General features: G+C 41.7%; 2 protein-coding genes across 3 annotated transcripts; both read left to right on the top strand.

Annotated features, from left to right (window-relative positions):
- Positions 1-1,497: 1,497 nt before the first annotated feature.
- Positions 1,498-12,932, top strand: toe (twin of eyg). 2 transcript variants are annotated; one of them, XM_070214326.1, is made up of 6 exons: positions 1,498-2,098; positions 6,581-6,850; positions 9,326-9,466; positions 10,605-11,060; positions 11,860-12,044; positions 12,265-12,932. In XM_070214326.1, exons 1-6 carry the CDS (start codon positions 1,876-1,878, stop codon positions 12,802-12,804), a joined length of 1,815 nt encoding a protein of 604 aa, XP_070070427.1. In that variant the 5' UTR covers positions 1,498-1,875; the 3' UTR covers positions 12,805-12,932. The 2 variants fall into 2 exon arrangements, with proteins under 2 accessions (XP_070070427.1, XP_070070428.1); XM_070214327.1 differs by having other exon boundaries at positions 12,282-12,751.
- A 6,528-nt stretch (positions 12,933-19,460) lies between these two features.
- On the top strand, positions 19,461-22,075 carry ArfGAP1 (ADP-ribosylation factor GTPase-activating protein 1). Its single transcript, XM_017150977.3, has 5 exons — positions 19,461-19,789; positions 19,853-20,403; positions 20,464-20,668; positions 21,088-21,147; positions 21,234-22,075. The coding sequence occupies exons 1-5, from the start codon at positions 19,730-19,732 to the stop codon at positions 21,762-21,764; spliced, it is 1,407 nt and encodes a 468-aa protein (XP_017006466.3). The 5' UTR covers positions 19,461-19,729; the 3' UTR covers positions 21,765-22,075.
- The last annotated feature ends 166 nt before the right edge of the window (positions 22,076-22,241 follow it).

Raw genomic sequence — 22,241 nt, 5'->3', positions numbered from 1 at the left:
TAATTTACGAAGTTATGGCAATTCTTTTGGAACCCTTTTTTTTTTATAGCGGCTTGCGGTGACCACGATGGAAGTCCAGCAGGTCAACTTATATCAAAAAACCAAAAATTTTTAGTTAGTATAATTCGTGAACGATTATTTTTAAGAATATTTGCTTTTTTCTGCATACAGTAACAATTTTTCCAAAAAGTTGATTTTTCGAGTTCTAAAAATTTTATTAAAAAAATCTGATCTGCGAAATTAAAATTGGCGCATAAAAACTGAATCGTTCACGAACTCGGCACAATCATTACGAATAATTAAAAAAAAATTGAAGAAGATCGATCAAATAGTTCTTGCGCAATCGTGGTCACAGCGAAGGCACTTTTGGAAAAACACGACTTTGAGATAATCGCATTCAAAGTTTTACGTTGACGTTGCAACTATTGAAGTCGAGCGCGGCAAAACGCTGTTTTCCTATCGAACTATTATTCGGATCTGTATGAAAATTTGGGAAGATGTTCTCTAGGGGATATACTTTAGGATTCAGCAAAAAAAAAAATTTCGTTTTTTTGAAAACAAAAAAGGTATATAACCCCTTAAAAAAACCTTAAGTTAATATTTTTATAAATTTTTATTATTTGTTTTCTTATATATAAAGAGTAAATGAATTATACCTATACAAAGTGCATTATGCCGTAAGAAAATATTCTGTTGAATAAATTTAAAATGTTTAAAGTTAAACAATTTATTTAGAACTTTAGAATTTCAATGAAGACAATAAATAAATAAAGGTAGATAAAATCTGACACCCAACTAAAATACATGAAAACCAATTTAATATTAATACATATTTATCAGCAGTTTTGTGAAGAAATGTATTTATTTATAATTTTTATGTTATTAAGATAATGTAGACAATAAAATTGTATTTTGACTGTTAATATTAATCTCCTAATTATTTTTATTCTGGTCTAAGCAACACTATATATTCTAAAACATTCAAAATCGTTTTCTGTAAAATAATTAAACCTTAGTAAACAGCCAACTTTACTTTTCAGTGTTTGCTTCGCTGATCGATGATTGACAGCCATTTCTTGGTGTCGGCATATCCATAAAAAAACTTTTCGAACTCGCAAACACCACGTATGTATTACCAAACAAAATCGGTCGTCAATTAAAAGGCCGAGAGCAACTGGTAGCACAGGTCTAGCCTGAAAGTTTGATAAACAATGCACTGAAATCGAATGCCCGAGTAATTAATTATTGAACTTTTACAACTGTTTCGGTTTTGGTTTGGGTTTCGTTGGCTTAATACATATTTTTTTTTGTTTTTTTTCCTCTCATTTCCACAGTGAATACGCTCAATGGGGCGACGCTCAAACGTACACACACTCACAGAGGCAGGAAAATAAAAAAAACCCCTGAATGCTCAGTGGCAAACCGACCACAACCACAGGCAAACCAGAATGCAGCAACAGCAACAGCAAAGGCAACCCGATCCGATCCGAGTTTTAGCCAAGTAAGATATTGCGCTGCCGGTGGCTCTGAGCTCAGTCTCATTCAGCGAGTCGGCGGGCGTTGAGTTTGAGTGCGAAGTGCGGTGCGCGTCGAGTCAGCGAGCGTTGAGCAGCAGCAACAACACGGCGACAGCAGCAGCAGCAACAGCGGCAACACCACCAACTAGCAACTAGCAACACCAACGGCAGCAACACAAGCGAGCGGTTCCGGTTCGCGTTTTCGAGTGGCGTCTGAAACGGCGAAAAAAGCATAGAGTAGCACGAAAAAAAGAACCGTCGGAAAAACAGGGGTCCACAAAAATGAAGCCCTTTCACTAAAAGTCCCCAAATTGAATCCTCCTCCCGTTTCGCTGGTCTCACAATTTGGAAGCGTGGCATGGCAGCCACCACATCACCCGGCCCCACAAGGACAACCAATAAAGTTTCCATACCACTAGCAGCAACATCCGGGATTTCAGGGAGCGGCGAATCCCCCGGAGCAATCATGCCCATGGCCGCCGTGCCATTGCCGTCGCATCTGCAACTTTTGGGCAGTCCCGCCGGAGGCGTCGGCCAGCCGTCGGCAATCACGCCCGTTTCCCCCACGGCAGCGGCCACAGGTAAGCGATTACAAAATGTACAAAGCTTGTTTACAAACAAAATTTATTTGTTATACAAATTTAGATTTTTTACAAAAATATTTAATTTTAAATTATTATTCTTTTGATTTTATTGGGAGAATAAATGGATCATCGTCAACTTGATATAGACTTTCTTAAACGGCCAAAAAAATTGGATTTCTTTTTCTTAAAATGTTTATGATTTAAAATAGTTCATTCAATAGTTGTTTCAAATAGTTCACTTTTGGTAACCATTTACAACATCCCTTTTTCTAAGATGAAACAGTTTTGACGGTTTTTTTAATGTTCAAACCACCATACGAAATAATCATCTTTTCCCATTTTTAAATACGGATAAACCTATAAAAAACCAAATTATGTTTTCTTTGGAATATTTTTTATTTCGATATCAACTTGATATTATTACAAATATATTCCATTGTAAGATTAATGTTTTCAAATTGTTATTTGTATGTTAAACTAACCCAAACTATTTTAGTTCGATTTAAGTTGTTAAGTTAAAGCTACAACTTAGACTATCCTAGCTACCGAATCCGCTGACTTTGCTATTGCTTTTACTACTAATGTTGCTTTAAAAACCGGCGATGTTTCAGCGATATCCGCTGATATCGCCTGTATTATTGGTGTTGCCTTTGTAGCGTTGCTGTATTGCTGCACGCTCCATTCGAGCCGCAAGATTCGGGCGAATTCCGTGAACTGACAGGGATATCTGAATCGGGGGCCCGAAACAGTTTAAAACAAAAGCCAGCCACAAGAAACTGGTGGCACTAGTCAAATGCCTGCTGGAGAAGTGCAATGATTTGGAAATTTCACAACAGCAACAGCAATGCAGCAGCAGCAGCAGCAACACACAGCACAAATCGCACAGCACACAACTGTGGCAACTGTTTTGGTCTTTCGCACATCAGTGGCAATTTGTTTTGCACAAGTATGGGTTGTCAAATAAAATTAGTTCACGTCGGCGGCCATCGAGTGTATCTGCAAGATACACACTGGTTCCCTGATGGAAAATAGGGGACTCTGGGGCGATGGGGAGGGCAAAGCTTTGACTTGTCTCTTCGAAGGTGTTGGAAGTTGCACAATAAATAAATAATTATAAAAAGAGCCCCGTCGGCGAAGTAGAGAGCGAGACGAGAAACGCTGGAAAAGAGACACGGAGACCCCAAAGCGGTGGCCAAAAGGGGGATTCGGGGGTTCGAGGGACAACAGGGGTACATGGCATACATTGAAGTTTAAGCATAGGGCAGAAACCATACTTAGGGGTCTCAGGTTACGTGGTGCGTGTATTCGCATTATTCTTAGAAAGCCAAGCGTATAAAAGGTGTGCACAATGATTTTGAAGAGTGCCCCGGCTCGGTTTAGTATGGTATGGTATAGCTTGGTTCCAAAATGCACATGGTCCGAACTCCTTACGTTACTTTTGCCTTGCGTTACGTACATGCATATGTGTGTCACCCCAGTTGGTGGTTCTGCCGCCTAAGGAACCCGGGTTATCATTTCACAACTCTTTAGGCTTTCTTAAAGAGTCGAAAAAGGAAACAGTGATATTATTGCCGACCTAAGTGTGTCGCCTCTGTAAATAATTACCCAAGTGTTTTAGAACGCAATGAAGATTTATCATTTCATAAATAGTAAATAACTTTATTTAAATCATAATTTTAAAGTTTAAAGCCATTAACAATTTAGGTATCCATAAAGTTATTCTTCAACTGCAAGGCATATAAAATACACTTTTGTACGTATTCCATTTTGTTGTTCTTTAAAGGGTATAAGATTGTATCCCATGCTAGACTTCATTCTTTAATGTTTAGTTTAAAAGGTAAAAATCGAATCTAAAGATTATATTAAATATTTTAAAACCTATTTTATTTTAAAAAGGCAAGAATTTAAAAATATAAATTTAACAACTTGCTGATATTCAAATATAATTCAAAAATATATATACATTTAAGTCCCAACTTGATTTGTTTTAAGCTTAAGATGTTTTATTTCAATTTGCATATTTATACTCCGCTGGTTAGCCACACTTTAATAGCAAACTATGTATAATCCGGAACCGTACAATAAAATCCAATAAAGGATGGCATAAAATTAGAGTGACTTATGTAAGAGCACATCTCCCCGCAGCGGAATTCTTGGAGCTTAGGAAAATGTGCGAAGATCGCAGTAATGCGCACTGGCAGTAAAAACCAGAAGCTTTAGAGGACGAGTAATGCGCTGCGCGCGACAAACAAGATCAGCGAGCACTAACTGAAGGGGCTGGGGATGTGGTTAAAGACGAGGATGGGGGGATAGGTCTCGGGATGAGGATGCGTTGAGGAGTCGCATAAAAAGCGAGCAACTTTAATTTATATGCAGTGCCTGGGAGAGGGGCGCAAGGAGGGGGCCAAGGGGATGCAGCGGCAAAAAGTTACCGGTAGCAATAAATCAAACTATCAATTGAATTCCGAGGCGATCATCACTTGTGGCGAGCTGCGATCCCGAGTTCGAGCTTCAGCCCGAGTCCGATCGGCATCGCCTCTTGTTATAAGTCTCACGGTGACGTACGATCGGGTACAGAGGGAGAAAAAATATATTTATAATATTTCCAACAATTTTCCATTTTAAAAAATATAAATTTAAATTGTAAAGTCTTATACAAACATTTAAATACAATTGGATATTCTTATAACTGATTATTATATTTTTTAATAAAAATTTGACTTTACTAGCGACTTGTTTTGTATTTGCGAAAAAAAGTAGAAAGGTTGTTCCGTCTTTTTTCAAATCTGCATACGCCTCAAGCTTATAGCAATTTTCTAACATATTTTTTTGATTTCTCTAAAGTTCCTTCATTTAAGTGCGAAAATATTACAGATACTAAAAATCAAAATCTGTGATATTTGTTTTCTGTGTAGAGGATTGAGGGGCAGGCCGAAGGGTTCGGGTTTGGGCCGTGGTTCCAGCGATTTTAAGCCGCTTTTGCAATTGACTGAGGCGCATCGCGGAGTCGGAGCTGTCGCATTGCGTAGTAAATCATCGGTCGATCCCGAACCGACTTTACCATAGAATCTGGACTGCAACTGGGTCTGAGACTGGGACTGGGACTGGGGCAATGGAAATGGCAATCCGGAGGCACTCAGTGCTGTTGACATCCAAGTTGGCCGGCTGTTGCGGCGGCATAAATCAAGCATGGCCATGACCACGGCCACAACAATTGGCGCAACATGCGAGTGCAACAAATTGCCGCGGCCACTTTTAAATGGAGTAAGCCCGACTGGTCCCATCTGCATCGGGCTTAATTAGCCAAGAAGCTGGAGGAGATTCCGCCACCCGATTCTCCATTCCCGATTCCCGACGCCCGATCGACATGCCGTCGCCACACACGGAGCTCGATCGCACCAAAAAAGAGGTGTTAAAATGTGTGCAGTTCTCGCGATCAGATAAAATGTCAAAATGAACATAAAAGCTTCTACATCCGAGGAATGGCCAATTGCTGCCAAGACTCTGACAAGCGATCTGCCGTCCCATTCTCATTCCGATTCTGATTCCGATCCAGAGATCCAAAGATCCAGGTCCAACAAATTGCCAGCGAGAATTTCATAAATTCCGACTGGAATCAGCAGTCAGTGTCAGCGGTAATGGACCACACCGCGTCCATTATGCCCATAAACGTTGACACTTCCGCCACTGGACGGTGGAGCCCCCCCATCCATCTCAGGCTTCGACTCTCTGACTTTGACGTCGTCGATCAAAAACACACCGAAATTTGTCCAGCCATCTCGTTGTCCCAGTTCCCCCCAAATCCTCGAGGCCCACAGTCGATGATCGGGCTACAAATTTCTTGGTGTTTCTGTGTCACGCGCGGAATGCCGGCAACAGCTTCGTTTAAATTCCAATTGACGTTTAATGATTTTGCGCCTCTACACTTAAGAAAATATATTTTACAAGGGTAATTTAAAATTGTTATTTTTATACAGAAAATATGAATTTATTCAATAGACTCTTTTCTAATATTTTTGGGTATCTTTCAAGGCTTATGGTTAAAATATATTTTACAGGGGTAATTTAAAATTGTTATTTTTATATAGCTAATATGAATATATTCAATAGACTCTTTTCTAATATTTTTGGGTATCTTACAAAGCTTATGGTTAAACAAAAAGGATTTTATTAAATCTTAAAAATTAAAACAAATAAAAATCACTGAACATATTGAGCTGATCATAATTGGTAAAATGTAATTCGTAAAGGATAAATTGCTTTCATTTCTAAAAAAATAATATTATATTTTTTATTACATTTTATATAACAAAGCTTATAAGTTTTTAACAAATATTTTTCTAAAGTATAATATTTTAAGCTGAATTTATTGTTAAATCTTTTTAAAAACTGCGGTATTTCATATATATTTTAATTTCTAGTGTTCAATTCTTTTAATTTTCCTCTCTGTACTAATGATTTTTTCTTCTCCCATTTCAGTTCTTGCCCAGCCACACAGTTTGAGTCCCTCCACGCCCATCCTGACCCAGGTGACGCCTACTGCTCCGGCGATGGGCGGCCTCTTCTGCGGAGGCAGTGCACCAGCGGGAGGACCAGGAGCTGCGGGGGCGGCGGCAGCGGCGGCGGCCACAAATCTAAACGCCCTGGCCTCCCAGCATCGACTTCTGGAGCTGTCCCGCTTCGGACTAAGGGGATATGATCTGGCCCAGCATATGCTATCCCAACAAGGAGCTGTATCCAAGCTGCTGGGTAAGTTATTGGGCTTAGTAAATTTAGGGGGTTACGAGGAAGTCTGGACTCTGGATTCTAGACCACCCTGACCAATGCAATCAGGGGCATAACGCGGAACCACGAAACACGCGCCCCAAATGCAATCGCCATGTGTCCAAAAGCGTCCCAATCGATTTGCACGGCTCCGTTGTGGGGTCACGTAAACACGACAAATCGATTGGCAATCGCCGTCGCCCCCACCTGCACCTGGACACCCCTTCGTCCTCTCTTCCTTCCCCATTAGCCCCCTTTTTCCCGCCTGAGGAAGTCTGCAGCAGCCGCACACCTGTTGCCACCTGTGGGCACAACACCCAGCCATGTCATTCTCGATTTGCAGCCGTCTCCACTCAAAGTGGCTAATTTCAATTGCAAGCTTACATCTTGAGCCGGAAACACAGAATTTTCATCACTTGTGGTTAACCGAAAATAATTTTTGATCCCAAAGATTGAATTTAATAGAAATTATGTTACCAAAACTATTGTTACCCAAAAACCCGTAGCAAACCTTGGATTAAAAAAATTTAATTTTTTTTTATAATTTTCATTTAAACAGAAAATTCTTATTCATTTTGAATCTTTAGAAATTATGATCCAAACATATTTTTTAAAATAAAATATTAATATTCTTCCAGTTTTGCTTAACCATAAGCTTAGTTTTTTTAAAATATATAAGTCAACATATTAATTTTTTACCTGAATAATAAGATAATAATAATAATAATAATTTGTATACCACAGTGGCGGATCCAGAATTTTTTTGTGGGGGGTGATATCAGAACAATTTTTTTGTTGCATACTTATTGAATACCAAACTTTCTTTCATTTTTCACCCGAGTGGGGTGTGATATATCACCCATATCACCCAACGTGGATCCGCGCATGGTATACCATTTTTACTCTGCGCAGTCTTTTTTCACTTTAAATTTCTAAATTCAAATACAAAGAATCCTCAGATGAATAGAGATCTATACTATAAGTGCTATTTTATCACCAGCTAGTTTAGTGTGTCAGAAAAAGATACGCCAAATAAATCTGCCCATTCACAAATATTCATTAGTGTAACTTCAAATCTCACCATCCGATCTGTGTGGATGCCATTCATTCCCATTCAAGTCAATTTAAATTGTGTAAATAATTTCCGTTTTGCACACACAAAAAGCTAGAAAACAAATGTACTAGTACATTTGTGCCCATTCATTAATTTAAGGCAACCGAGTGCACCGAAAACAAAATCCGACAGCCAAGTGTAATAAATTCCAAATAAATTAGTGTGCTAATTAAAGGCTAAAGATAATAGTTTTCGCCACTCGAAATTAATTTAATGACATGTCCGAGTGAGCCGGCTAATCTGGTGATTCGTAGCGATATCTTTGGGATTTTCTCTGGGTGTAATTCAGCGACAGAGCTCAATTTACAAGATAAACGCGCGCGCCTGTCAACTGCTTCCGACGAATTATCATTTGAGCCGACTTTGTGACTCTGTGACTGCGACTTGGAGTCTGAGGCCGCTGATGTTGTCAAATATTCAAATTAGCGCTCCGCTGAATGGACGCCGGCTGCTGGCTTAATTGTCTAGTTAGTTAGTGGCTCGGAGCAGGCAGTCAACAGGTAGCAGGTATCTGCTATTTGGCATCTATTTCGAGTATCTGGTATCTGGAAGCCCGTAGTGCCGCACAATGCACACACTGCGGCCGGAGGGCTTTTGACCTGTTCGAAACGCCCACACGGGCACACCGGCTTTGAACAATGTGAAAATTATGCGAGTCGCACAATACACGAGCCCAAGGCACCCAAGTAGCTGGAGAAGTAGGAGAATAGCCAAATTGATTGCACAACTGGGATGGGGTGTGCCTACCAAAATTTACACAGCCTGCCACGCCTTCGAACAGTCAGATTTTTGGGTCTCCAAAAATTAATTTAGTTAATTGTGAACATTTTTTAAAAACAATAAGGGGCTACTGGCATGGCTTTAACAAAAACGGTCTATGATTATTAAATAAATCATAGTGATTTTTAATTATTGTTTTCTTGTGTTTAGGGTTTGTTTTGGTTTTAAAATGTTCAGGATTTTTTAAATCTTGGAGGCCAAAATATTACAATCAAATTTTAATGTAATCAATTGTATATTCGTATAATCGTATAATAGTTATTACAAATCGTAAACCTTTTAAACTACATTTAAATCATTATAAAATATTTTTAAAAAATGATTACATTTACCATATAATTATACAAATAAATTCTGTCTGTTTTCTTAAGCTCTGCCAACTTAATACGATTGATAATAGCAATAATACATTGACTAATACAAATATAGAAATCTTGAACACATCCAAATTCATTTGAAAAGTTTTTAAAAATGTTACATCTTAATTTTATCAACCAATCCATATCCTAAAATATATCCCCACAATGTCGCTTGAATGCCTAACCCACAATTTCTCAATCTTGCAGGCACCCTGCGACCACCGGGCCTAATTGGCGGCTCCAAGCCCAAGGTGGCCACCCCGACTGTGGTCTCCAAGATCGAGCAGTACAAGCGCGAGAATCCGACGATCTTCGCGTGGGAAATCCGCGAGCGACTGATCACCGAAGGTAGGTTGGGAACAATGAGTTTAGGTCCAGGGGATGTCGATGCCGATCAATGGGGATAGTATGGAATAGGGAGAGACACAATGCGAGTAGCTTGGCTAATTAACTGACAGGGAACCCCCGAAAGCGAAATTGCCCAACAAATGACAACGGTTGCGACAAGCGTTTGGTCTTCTGGTTCCAAAGTTGCTTACGCGCTTCTTCAGCTCTTCAGATCTTTGAGATCGTCAGGTTCCTGAGTTCCTGGGCTCAGCTTCTTCAGTTTGCAGCGGATTGACAGGAGGAACTGAAAGAGCAGCCATCAGCAACAGGCATCGGTGGTTGGGATTGATGTGTTTATGGTGCTCGTAATGCGAATGCCCGCCGAGGGCCCATTTAATGTTGTAAGAATCAGGAGGATATATATTGTTCCACCGCCGGCAGATTTAGATTTATCGATTGGCTAATTTATGAACATCCGCTGCCAGTCCGATTGATATGTAAATGTGCTCACATTTGTGTCACTCATTTTGGGTTCCCTCCTCAGAAGTTGCGAGATAATCGCGGACAGAATAGGAGGCCGGCCAATAAGTAGTCCAGTCGGCAGCAACTAGTTGACGATTCTCTGCTTGCCGCTTGACAGTTGCCCGTGGGTAGTGGAAATGGTCAGTGGAGAGTGAACAGTGGACACTGGACTGAAGACTGAAGTCTGAGGATTGTGGTCAGTTCGCATCGCTCGGTGCAATGAATTGTTCCGATAGCCATCTCTCGCATGAGACGCACGAACACACACACGGCGAGATCCCAATCGGTCCTCTCATTACAGTCAATCTCCAGCTCATTTCGGGGTCACCAACAGGTCATGATGCACAGCATCCGGTACAGGGAACAAACAATCAAAGCAGAAAATTTTTTGTAATCTCAATTTTTTAAAATAAAATGAGCTGTGGAATACCATATCCTAAAATATTTCCCCACTATGTCGCTTTCATGTCTTACCTTGACTTTAAAGTTTAAACCAAAATTGTAGAGATTTTAAAGCACTCATATAGGGCTTTCTAGTAACAATTTTTATATATTTCAAACAGTTTTGAATAATTTTTTTCCGATATATGAACACCAATAACAAGTATTTTTAATATTTCTTTAACCTTTTGTCCAGGTGTCTGCACTAATGCCACGGCTCCCTCGGTGAGCAGCATCAATCGAATATTGCGGAACCGAGCAGCGGAAAGGGCTGCGGCAGAGTTTGCCCGGGCGGCGAGTTACGGCTATGCCATTCATCCCACGCATCCGCATCCGTACACCAGCTTCCCCACGTGGCCGACGCATCATCCTCTGTGGGGAGCCGTCCCCATGCCCGCCGCAGCTGGTGGATCGCTGCAGCCAGGCGGAAGTGGCAGTAGTTACGGCAGCGACAACGGCAACATGAGCTCAAATCCCAATAGCAGCAACAGCAACACCGCCAACAGCAACGGCAACAACACCACCAGCGGCAGTGCCTGCGGAGACAGCAGTGCGGGCAGTGGACGCCTCTCCTTGCCGGCACTTTCTCCGGATTCGGGCAGTAGAGATAGCCATAGCCGCTCCCCGGACGCGGAAGCCAATAGGATGATAGGTGAGTCTTCGTTAGATAGTAGGATAATATTTTTTAAAGATTTATAATGGTTTTAATAAAATTATTATTTAAGGACCTAATGAAATATTTATATCAAAAATAAAATAGATTCATGATTTAAATTTTTTGAGTGCTAAGAATTATAATTATCATATTAAATCATATTTAACCATAAAAGTATCCCTTAGCCAAAACTTTATAAGTAGAGCTGTAAAGTTGAAATATACTTAATCCGAGGCCTTTATAAAAAAAGAAGAAAAATGTATTTGGACTCCATATTTTGAAGACAGCTCTACAACAAATAATTCTCTTCAACAGAATCTACACACAAAAAAATTTGCTTGGTAAAATTGACAAACAAAGATAGTTACGTAACTATTAAAATAGTTACGTGTATTTTGTTTTTGCTTTGGGTTTGTGTCTTTGCTAATTGTGTGTATTTTGTTGTTGTGAAATGACTATTTACTTAGTAGAATTGACAATTTTGCTGGTTGGGGGCTGTTTGACAATTATTACAGTTGATTTTACTAAGTTTTTTTTTTGTGTGTAAGCTAATTTTTAAGAGATTTTTTAAGAAACCATAAGGAAAGAAAAACAATTGATTTTCAAAGTGTATTAATTTATGAATCATAAATAATTTTAGTGCATTCTGACGGGTTGTAAATTATAAAGACTGACAAAAGTCTAAAGAATTTTTTATTGAACTTAAATGATGGGCTATCTCAGTGATGTTTTGTTAGTGTTATCAATGATCGAAATATTTAAATAATATAATAATTCAAATCTTTACTTCCCCCAGACATCGAGGGCGAGGACAGTGAGTCGCAGGACAGCGACCAGCCGAAGTTCCGGCGCAACCGCACCACCTTCAGTCCGGAGCAGCTGGACGAGCTGGAGAAGGAGTTCGACAAGTCGCACTATCCCTGTGTGAGCACCCGCGAGAAACTGGCCGGTCGGACGGCTTTGAGCGAGGCCAGGGTGCAGGTGAGTCGAAGGAACCTCCTTATTTTTGGTATACCAAACTCCCCCGACAATCAAAGCACACAATGGAATCGATACAACACCCCCCTGTACACCTTACACCCTACTAACCATCATCGATCGGAGCCTCAGCAACTCCGGAGATGAGCACACACACACACACCGATCCCCGGCTCTTTTTTTATCGACTAACAAATTGTCTCTTCACCGATTGATCAACCAGGTTTGGTTTTCCAACAGACGAGCGAAATGGCGGCGCCACCAGCGGGTCAACTTGCTCAAGCAGCGCGACTCGCCCTCGACATCGAGCTCACCCAGTCCGGTGGTTGCGGTGGCTCCAGTGGCTCCAGCTACAGTTCCAGCTGCCGAATCTGGCCAGCAGAAGCAGCAATATCCATACAGCCACATCAAGAGTACAGGGAGCAGCAGCAGCAACATCTGCAACAGCAGCAACATGAACAGCTGCAGCAGCAACCACGTGGCAGAGCCACCTCCAGAGGCACTAGTGGTGCGTCCAACTGCCTCACCCACAGCATCAGTTCCATTATCAATGGGCGGTGAGAACAGCGCCTTCCGAGCTTTGCCCATGACCTTGCCCTCGGCTTCGGCGGCGGCCTTTGCCCTCAGTTTCGCCCGCCAGTACATAGCCAAATATATGGGCACGCCCATGAATCTGGGCCACAATCCTGGCCCGAATCGGGATCAGAATGAGTCCGGGGATGAGGAGGAGGAGGTAATCAACGTGGAGCACGACGCCGAGTGACCATTTTTCCTATCGCTTTAAATCGAGAATTTAGTGCAATTTTTACTTAATTTATTCAGTTTGTAGCACCGTTTTCAAACCGCGTGCTGAGTACAAATAAAATCGAAACGATGACATGCGTGCGATAAGTTCTCACGAGTTTCGTATAATTGGTTTGGGAATTCAGAAGATGACACCCTTTGACACCAGGGGGATAAAGGGGCATCTCGAAAGAGACTTTTCGAAAATAACTCAAGTGGACAAATCTGACAATTTTGTGGCTACCAAAAGCAATGTGAAAAGCAGACACAGAGGCAGTGGCAGTGGCACAGGCTCCAGCTCAAGAAACTCGAACTCAAGTACCTGGCATGGATGGGTTTGGGATCTCGGGGATCTCGGGGATCCCGGGGATCTTCCGAAGGGGGAAAAGAGCAGCTTCATTGCTGGAGCCGGGCGATTAATGTGGCTTTAATTACATGCGCTGCCGAGTCGTCGCCGTCCTCGTTTTTGTCGTCAATGTGTATGCTCGGATGGATCACTATAATTATATAGATGGCCGAATTAAATTTTAATTTAACGCCTGTCAAATCAGAAAACCACTGCCATAATCGTTCGCTCAAGAGATCCCCGATGATGTCCGATCCACGGGGGCAGCCCCCGAAACAGTTATTCATTTCATACCGATGATCGGTGATCGTTGATCGGTGAGAATCAATCGAACTATGCGCCAGCCGCTTTTTTACCATTTTACCATCTTTCCATTATTGATTGTTCGGATTGTAATGAGCCACCGAAGGCGTCAACTCCAGCGTCGATCGGTGATGAAAGAAAGACGCCTGCCTCTGCCAAGAGAATGCGAAACAATTAAAGCCCCGAATCCGAAACTCCAATCGGATCCCGGTTACCTGCGGCTTTCGATGAGTCGTCCAAAACGGATTGCGCCACCAGAAAGGGCTACACCGGAAAAAATGTAATTAAAAATCAATTTGACATGAGCCGGTTACAATGGTGGGTAGTAACTGCGGAGAAAGGGATTTATCTTGTCATCAAGGCGCCATTAAATTGACATACAAAACAGTGATCGAGGAAAAGCGATTCTTCGAAAAATCTAATATTGATCAGAAACAGAAGAGAATAATAATTATAATAAATATATTTGAACTTGTAAATTGTACTCAGTTATAAATTTGTTTATCAGAATTTGGATCTATATTTAAATCGTTGAAAATCGGGTTTCACTTTTATCTCAATGAATCTTATAGATACTATAGCTTCTTGAAATAGTGGCGCTTTGGGGTAAAGTGTCGTTCCAGCTTTCAAAGCATTATCCCCAGTATCTCTGAATGGAACTCCAAACCCAACTGAAACTGGAGTGCATATCATCCGAGAGTTCCGATTGCATCCTCGACGCTTTTTTCAAGCGTTGTCCGTTGCCTGTACCTGTACCTGTTAATTGCCAAAGGCGTTAGTATTAAGTGGTTTTCGTGCTTATTATAAATATCTCTTAATTTTCGCCATCCCCACGTTGTGCTGGTGTGAGTGGCAAAATCTTGAAATGGCAATCACCGACTTGCAATTCCAATTCCCAACTCCCGGCCAAAAAGGCAGCCAAGTGGACAACGTCTGCGGACTCGTCGTCTGCTTTGTTGTCATTATGTTGTGTTATTTGGCACGATTTGTTAAGCTAAGGAGCAGGAATGGGACTGGGCTGAAGACTGGAGTTCAGGGGCGACGCGAAGGAGGGTTTTTTTCGAGAGACATTTCATAAAAATAACTTGAAATTGATTCGGCTATATAGGTTGAAATGTTAGTTTAATGCTTATAATGGCTTCAGAAAAATAGAAACTGTCGACTAAAAATGTTTTTCCCTGTTTCTTTTTATCTTTATTTTAAAATAAAAATTTGCTTAAATTAAAATATATATTTTTTCTATAAAGTAACTTAATTTCATAAAAATTTTGGAAGTTAAGGCTTAGTACTCAACCCAACAAAAAGTCGTCCAAAACAAAAAACTTCATATGAAAAACAACGTCAAAAAATTTTGATTCATATGAAGTTTTTGTTTTGGACGACTTTTTGTTGGGTTGAGTACTAGCCCTAAATAATACAATTTCTGACTATGTTTTTAGCATTTTATTATGTTTTTTAATACTTTAATTAATTTAGTAACATATTTAAGTAACTTTATTGGAATTAAATAGAAGAAATTCAAACTTTGTAATATATCATCTGTTTTAAAACTATTATTTTGTTTTAAAATTCAGAGAATCCTCGAATTAAACTTTAGGATCAGTAAGAAACCCCATGAAACCCTCCTGGAAACGCCTCTGCCCATGGATCTCGAGTCGAAACTGAAGCTGAAGGCTGTGCGCGGTTGCATGATGCTGCCGATCGATTGGGTCCGAATCGATCAGCGGCGAGGAGCGGCACCAGGAATGGCTTGGCCAAAGCCTTGCGTCTCCGGTAGCCGAGATCACTAGTCCTGGTGGAGTTCCCCTCCCCCCAGCTCATCCCCGCTGCTCCTATTTTCGGCCCTCTTTGAGAGAGCTGCCGCTTTTGGATGCCATGGGATCGGGAGCCAAACTGGCGTCGCACAGCACACAGGGCCCATATAATTGTCGCATGCAAGATCGCGGCCATCGACATCGGCATTGACAACTCGGAAGAGGGACTTTCAGGGAGGGGGAGCCCCGAGACAGCAGGACATGAAAGGTAACGCATTGCTGCGACCAGGAGAATAAGTAATTCACTTAACGCTTTAATATCGCTGATAAATGCAGACCAATCTGCATCTGAGGGGGGGATATACGCCCCTCTGTCCACCGGAATAACCCATACATTTCCCCTTAATTGGTGCAATTTCGAACAATTTTATTTTATTTCGCCAGCGTTTTTCCCTTTCGGATCCGGGCTGCCTTGCAGAGGAAGATCACCTGTGCCTGCGCAGACTTTGTGGCTGCGGCGTGCGAACAGTCTGCTCATTTGCATAAATTCAAATTCATTTGCACGTCATTGGGAATGGGAAACCCTCTGCAAATGCGAAAGCGAATGCGACTACGATTCGAGCATTGTTTTGCACGTGTTGACAAGTTGCAAGGGGACCGGCGGTTGCAGGAGGTGGAAATTAAGCATAGGAGGGACCGGATGCCCCGATGATAAAATGCGCATCCTCTCCAGAACCTCGAACCATCGATCCCCTGGAACCCACCTTCAGTTTTGGCCAACCGACGACGTCTATGCGAGTTTAATGCAAGCCTAAGCCTATAATTTGATCGTATCCACACAATAACTCAGAATCGGACTTTGGGAGCGGACCCAAGCGAACCTCAACGGAGTGCAAAATGCCCAGTGGCGCTTTTGGGGGCGTGGCCCCGTCGAGCAAGAGCAGTGACAGAGCCGATAATGGATGCGCAGCAATGCCATTTCTGGCAGATCGGGGAGTACTCCGCGGCTTCTGATAAGACCACCAGCGGGGTCACACTCGAAAAATGATACGGCCAGCCAGTTTCAAGGTAAAATGGTGGTCTTTGAAAGAAAGAAATTGCTTTACAAGCTTTCATGAGGGATGTATCTTAGAAGACTTTTATGAAGTCTAAAATATAGAAAGTCTCGCTTTCTTGGAAGAAGTATTAAACTTAGGTCAAGTAACAAAGAAATAATCGTTGTAACGTAAACGTTAATAAATCTAAAATGAAAAAAGTTGTTCAGAGGTTTTAATTACATTTGTCTTCCCAAAACCAATACTAGAAAGACCTTTAAAAGGAACCACAGTGATTGATTTAACACTTCATTAAAGTATTAAATATTAATATTTATTTAATATTTATAATATAATAGTCAAATATTATAATAAATATTAATTTCATAAGAATTGTCGTTATTACTTGTTGAACTAGGAACTCAAATTTATATATAAATAATTATAATAATAATAATACGAGAATTTCTGTAGATACACGTAACAAGAGAAATAAAATAATCAACCAGTTCACGCGAATTCTTCAGGAATCGGTATCCATTGATTATTTTAATGCATTTATGCGCCGCTTTATTCCAATATTTGATTTTCTAAGAGAATTCTCTTGACAAATATTTAAATTGAATATTAAACACTACAATTCACCATTTGTCTTTCGAATATTTCCCAATATTTTGTTCAGTGCATCGGATCTGCTCCGGCAGCAGGACAAGTAGTTGTTGAAAGCGTCGAGCGAGTGCCCAGCCAGGAACGCCCGGCTCACTTAGCGGGCAGGAGTCGTAATTTAACTGCGGACCCGAGGACCAGGATCGATCGATCGGATTACCCGGCAGGCTTTTCAATTCAACACATCCTCCGGTCGCCGCGGCAATTATATGCTCGTACCCGCTCGCATCCAGATCCGATCTGCCACGCCCCCCGTTTGGGCGTGCGACGCCAATTATACGCGCAGAGATCCCAGGACGCTGACTTAAATAAATGCGCGAGTTTGGAAATTGAAAGGGAATTAGCGGTGGGCAGGCAGCCAGCCGATCTGCAGAAATATTGTGCATAATTATATGCTAATCCAATGGCATTGAATTATGTGCGGCCGTGTGTGTGGTCACTTACCTTTGTACTTTTGGGACTGGAAAATGGAAAAATGCTTTTCGGTCGGCGCCTAAATTCAATAATTGGGATTTCCCGGCTCCCCTTTTTCATCTTTGGTGGCCTCCCACCCGCGGTCTGTTTGCATTGAAGTCGTTCATGTAAGTAATTTCCCCTGCCCGGGATTCGAGAGCCCAAATTCGAAGCCAAATTCAAATTCACCGACAATCGGTAGGAGATTGATTACTGTTGGGAGTGTGATAAATCGCTGTTTTTATTAACTTTTTCGGGATGACGCAGCGAAATTGGAGCTGCATCTCCAGTCGCCAGTGGTCGGCACTTGAATACGACCGATCTGGGAATCAGATCAGCGTGATAATGTATAATTTGTTGGAGTGTTTCGGTGTGCTCGAAACAAAGGCGATGCCATCGAGTAGGGTTAATTGAATTTGCTCGAAAGCGGAGGGAGATTTTCTGCAATGTTTAGATGCCTGAATTTAATTTAATTTTTGTATAAAACGCAGGGACTTTTTTTAGTAATTCTTTTCAAAGTAATTTATATTTTTCAATACTTTAAAATAACTTAGGGCCGTTTTCTCGTCCGTACTTTAGTTTGCCTGCCGGGACAACGGAGCGATAAACAAAAAATGGTTTACTCGTCCTTATGTTAGCGCAGGTAGGGACAAATTTTGTCTCGGTACTTCATCCAACGTGCAAAATTTGTGCGGTTGGATTGTGCGCAAGTGTTGCCAGACATTTGAGCGTTGTCAATCTGGTTCCACTCTTCATTCGAAAACAGGTGATTCTATTTACAGTTAAATACAAATCAAAATTGTTAATGTCATCCAATTGATTTTAAAATGAATTCCCGAGCGATTTATCTTCAAACTCTTTGGGATATCGTCGAATTGTCTGAAGTGCGAACCTATCGGCGCAGATATCACGACCAAAGAAATTACTTCGAACATTACAGTGATGAAGAATTTGTTAAAAGGGTTCTCTTAAGAAAAAGCGGTGAAATTTGTTTTATAAAAAAATGTTTTGCGACTTGAATTTAAAGTAAAGCAGTAAGTGCATTCATTTGATTTAACTAATTCCATATAATCACAAACCTTTATTATCGGGAAATGATAATACATGGGTTAAGCTTCTAATAGCTCTTAGATTCTACGCAAGCTGCAGTTTTCTTATAACTGTAGGCAATTTTTTGTGGTGTTAGCGTGGCCACTGCCAGTCGAGTTGTTAAGGGCGTTAATTTTGCTATAGCGTCTTTTTCAAAACAATTTATGAAGTACCGGCGTATTAAATATCTTCAAGAAAATGTTGTTGATTTTTATAAAATAGCCAAGTTTCCGAAAGTCCAAGATAGGAGCCATAGATTGCACGCATGTAAGAATTCAATCTCCCGGAGGCGATTCCAAAGACACCAGTTCTACAAGAATTGTGTCCTGTTCATCGGTATAATTTTTACCGCGAAACTTTCTTTCTGCCGACATTGTTTTTTATTAGTTTGAAATTTTGTTTATATCATCATCTGTTAGTATGACTGTTTTATGGTATTTTTCGACAGTTTTTCGATTAATTTTTGACAATTAGTTAACTCTTCTATTGTGGGGCTGCCACCCAGTCTCAAATTAGTGCGCCTTTTATTTGGAGTTTTAAATGACGGACGAGAAAACGAAAACTGATTTGCCACCGGGATAAATTTATCCTTCTATTAGCTAAATTTTACTTGCAGGACGGACGAGAAAACGGCCCTTAATCGTATAAATCTATCAAAATGGAGTTATTTTTGTGCAATCTAATAGATGACCTTTTACTAAATGGTAAACTTTGAAAGAAAATTGGGTTTTAATCTAGATACCATTAACATATCAATTTAAATAATTGTAAACTTTCAATACCTGTTTTAAACATTTTCTTCAAATATAAGCTAATCATGGAAAACTACGAATAAATTGGAAAACATTGTTACTGCAAGTAATTTAAAAAGCCCGCCCTTGGTCTTTGAACAATCGATATATCGATATCCTCCAGTGTGACCGCGGGCTCCCCATCTTCTGTATTTAGCACTCTGCCACCTGTGGTCACACTGCAACCCCATTCCAATTGGGACACGCTTAACAATTTTTTTTTTGCCAATTTGCCATTATTTCATTTAAAAAATTCGCCATCCTATTAAATGTGTTTTACCAAGCGTTTGTCGCAATCCGTAGACTTTAAATGCTCTTAAGCGACCGTGGGAGCTCAGCACCGCACTGTGTGGCCAAGATTGCACCGAAATCAGCGCCAGCGTCAGCAAAATCTAATTGGAAATCAGCTGCGGAAACGGAACGCCAATCAAATTTCTAGATTCTTCAGAGTGACCATAAACTGGTTGCCATGGCGAGTCCCAGGACGCGCAGGGTGCTCCAGGAACTGAAGCCCCAGGATGAGAACTCGGTGGGTATTGCTCTTTTGCTCACATATTTATCCATTTCATTGTTCTCCCCTTGGAATCCCCAGAAATGCTTCGAGTGCGGAACCCACAATCCGCAGTGGGTTTCCGTCACCTACGGCATCTGGATCTGCCTGGAGTGCTCCGGCAAGCACCGCAGCCTGGGCGTCCACCTCTCCTTCGTGCGCTCCGTCACCATGGACAAGTGGAAGGACATCGAGCTGGAGAAGATGAAGGCGGGCGGCAATCGCAATGCCCGCGAGTTTCTGGAGGATCAGGCCGACTGGAACGACCGGGCGCCCATCACGCAGCGCTACAATTCCAAGGCTGCCGCTCTCTACCGCGATAAGATAGCCACCTTGGCGCAGGGCAAGAGCTGGGATCTCAAGGAGGCGGAGGGCAGAGTGGGCAGCAACAATAGTTACGGAGGAGGTGGCGGCAGCTCCCAGTCGCGACCCAGTGCAACAGGTTACGGCGGCAGCGGGGGATATCAGAATGGAGGAGGCGCTGGAGGCGGTGGCGAAACTGGAGGCTATCAGCAGTACCAAACGCAGGAGTTCAAGGACCAGAAGGAGGAGTTCTTCAGCAAGCGCCAAGTGGAGAATGCCTCCAGGCCAGAGTAGGCAGCTTAGAATATTCCCCTTGTTATCTCAGTTTAATATTTCTTTCTTATTTACAGACACTTGCCACCGAGTCAGGGCGGAAAGTATGCAGGTTTCGGGTTCACACGCGAGCCCCCACCGAAAACGCAATCTCAGGAGCTCTTCGATTCGACGCTGTCCACCTTGGCCTCCGGCTGGAGCCTCTTCTCCACCAACGCCTCCAAGTTGGCCAACACCGCCAAGGAGAAGGCCGTCACCACAGTCAATTTGGCCTCAACGAAGGTGAGTTGTCTTGACTTTGGTGTCGAGTACTAGAATTTGATCCTTTATTTGCTTAATTTCTCGGATTTTGTTCAATTTTATATTGATTTTGTTAACTACAAATGAATATTATTCTTATTTCTTTGTGTACAGAATTAGTAAAAAGTAAAATTTTGATTTTAAATTACTTTTTTGTTATATTTAAAAAATACTAAATACATTAAATGTATTGCTGAAGTAAAAGTAAGTCTTCTGAGTGTTTTTTGAAATATAAAGTAACTCATTAATATTTTAAAATTTGAAAAAAAAGTTATTTTAATAAACTTTTATAAGAAAGAGAACAAAATCTATTAAAGTAATCGCCCGATATTGGATTGTTTGTTTATTTAATTTCTTTATATTTTTATTTGTATGATTTATTTTCGTCTTTTTTGTTGTAGATTAAAGAAGGAACTTTGCTAGATTCCGTTCAGAGCGGAGTCACCGATGTAGCCAGCAAGGTGTGTAGTTGTGAAAGCTTCCGCTTAATCCTGCCGGGCTGTCATAAAGCTAATTTCCCCAATATCCTCATAATTTTCCTCCATAGGTCACCGATATCGGCAAACGAGGCTGGAACAATTTGGCCGGCAGCAACATTTCGTCTCCCCAGGGAGGATACAACGACCCGAACTTCGAGGACAGCGCCTATCAGCGCTCCAATTCGGTGGGCGGCAATCTGGCCGGCGGACTCGGGCAGCAGAGCGGCGTCAGCGACAGCGACTGGGGCGGCTGGCAGCAGGACAACGGCAACAACAAGACGCACCTGACCGGCTCCAGTTCGTATCACAATCAGCTGAGCACCAGCGGCACCGGCGGCACCGCCACCGCCGGCCTCACCCGCGACGACGACTGGTCTGGGTTTGAGGCGTCCAATTACCAGAGCGCGGAGACCTCCTACCAGAATGCTCCGTCCGGCGGATCGACCGCCCGCCGCAACATGAAGCTGCAGGACACTTCGCAGAAGCTGAGCGAGGGCTTCGAGAATCTGGACGTGAAGAGTGTGAAGCCCAAGACGGCTGCCTCGTCGGGCAACAAGGCCACCGCCGAGGACGACGCCTGGGACCTGTTGATGAACTAGAATCCGAACCGATTGTAACGATTGTATTTTGTATTCCATTCAGTTGTGTTGTGTCTCCTTCTTTGTTACCTGTGTCTTGATGTCAGGCCGAGGCTGCTGTGCGCGCATTTAATGTAACTAACTGAACATGTATTCCCCCAACTAACGGCGAGCTCCAACTTCAAACGTACAGTGCAACTATTCCCGTTTATTTCCACAGTTTAGACCAATTTTGTATAGATCTACTTAACGAATTACCTAGCTTAAAATATATAACAGGATTCTGAGGGAGGCGAGATGAGAAAATACATATTATGTTAGCAAGTGTAGAAGATGGATTTTTATTGGGGGAGTTCATTTTGGCATTCATATTCTTAAATTTAAATATTTATAAATTATTTTTAAGTTTCTAGTGTGACCTGGTAGTGTGACCTGGTAGCCAAAATCCCATAACCGTTTGATTACCGGTTAAGCAAAGTCATGAACCTCTGCCGTGGC

This window comes from Drosophila takahashii, chromosome 3L (genome assembly GCF_030179915.1).
Source record: "Drosophila takahashii strain IR98-3 E-12201 chromosome 3L, DtakHiC1v2, whole genome shotgun sequence".
NCBI classification, from domain to species: domain Eukaryota; kingdom Metazoa; phylum Arthropoda; class Insecta; order Diptera; family Drosophilidae; genus Drosophila; species Drosophila takahashii.
Note: the sequence above shows the minus strand (reverse complement) of the source record. Positions and strands in the feature narration are given on the sequence as shown.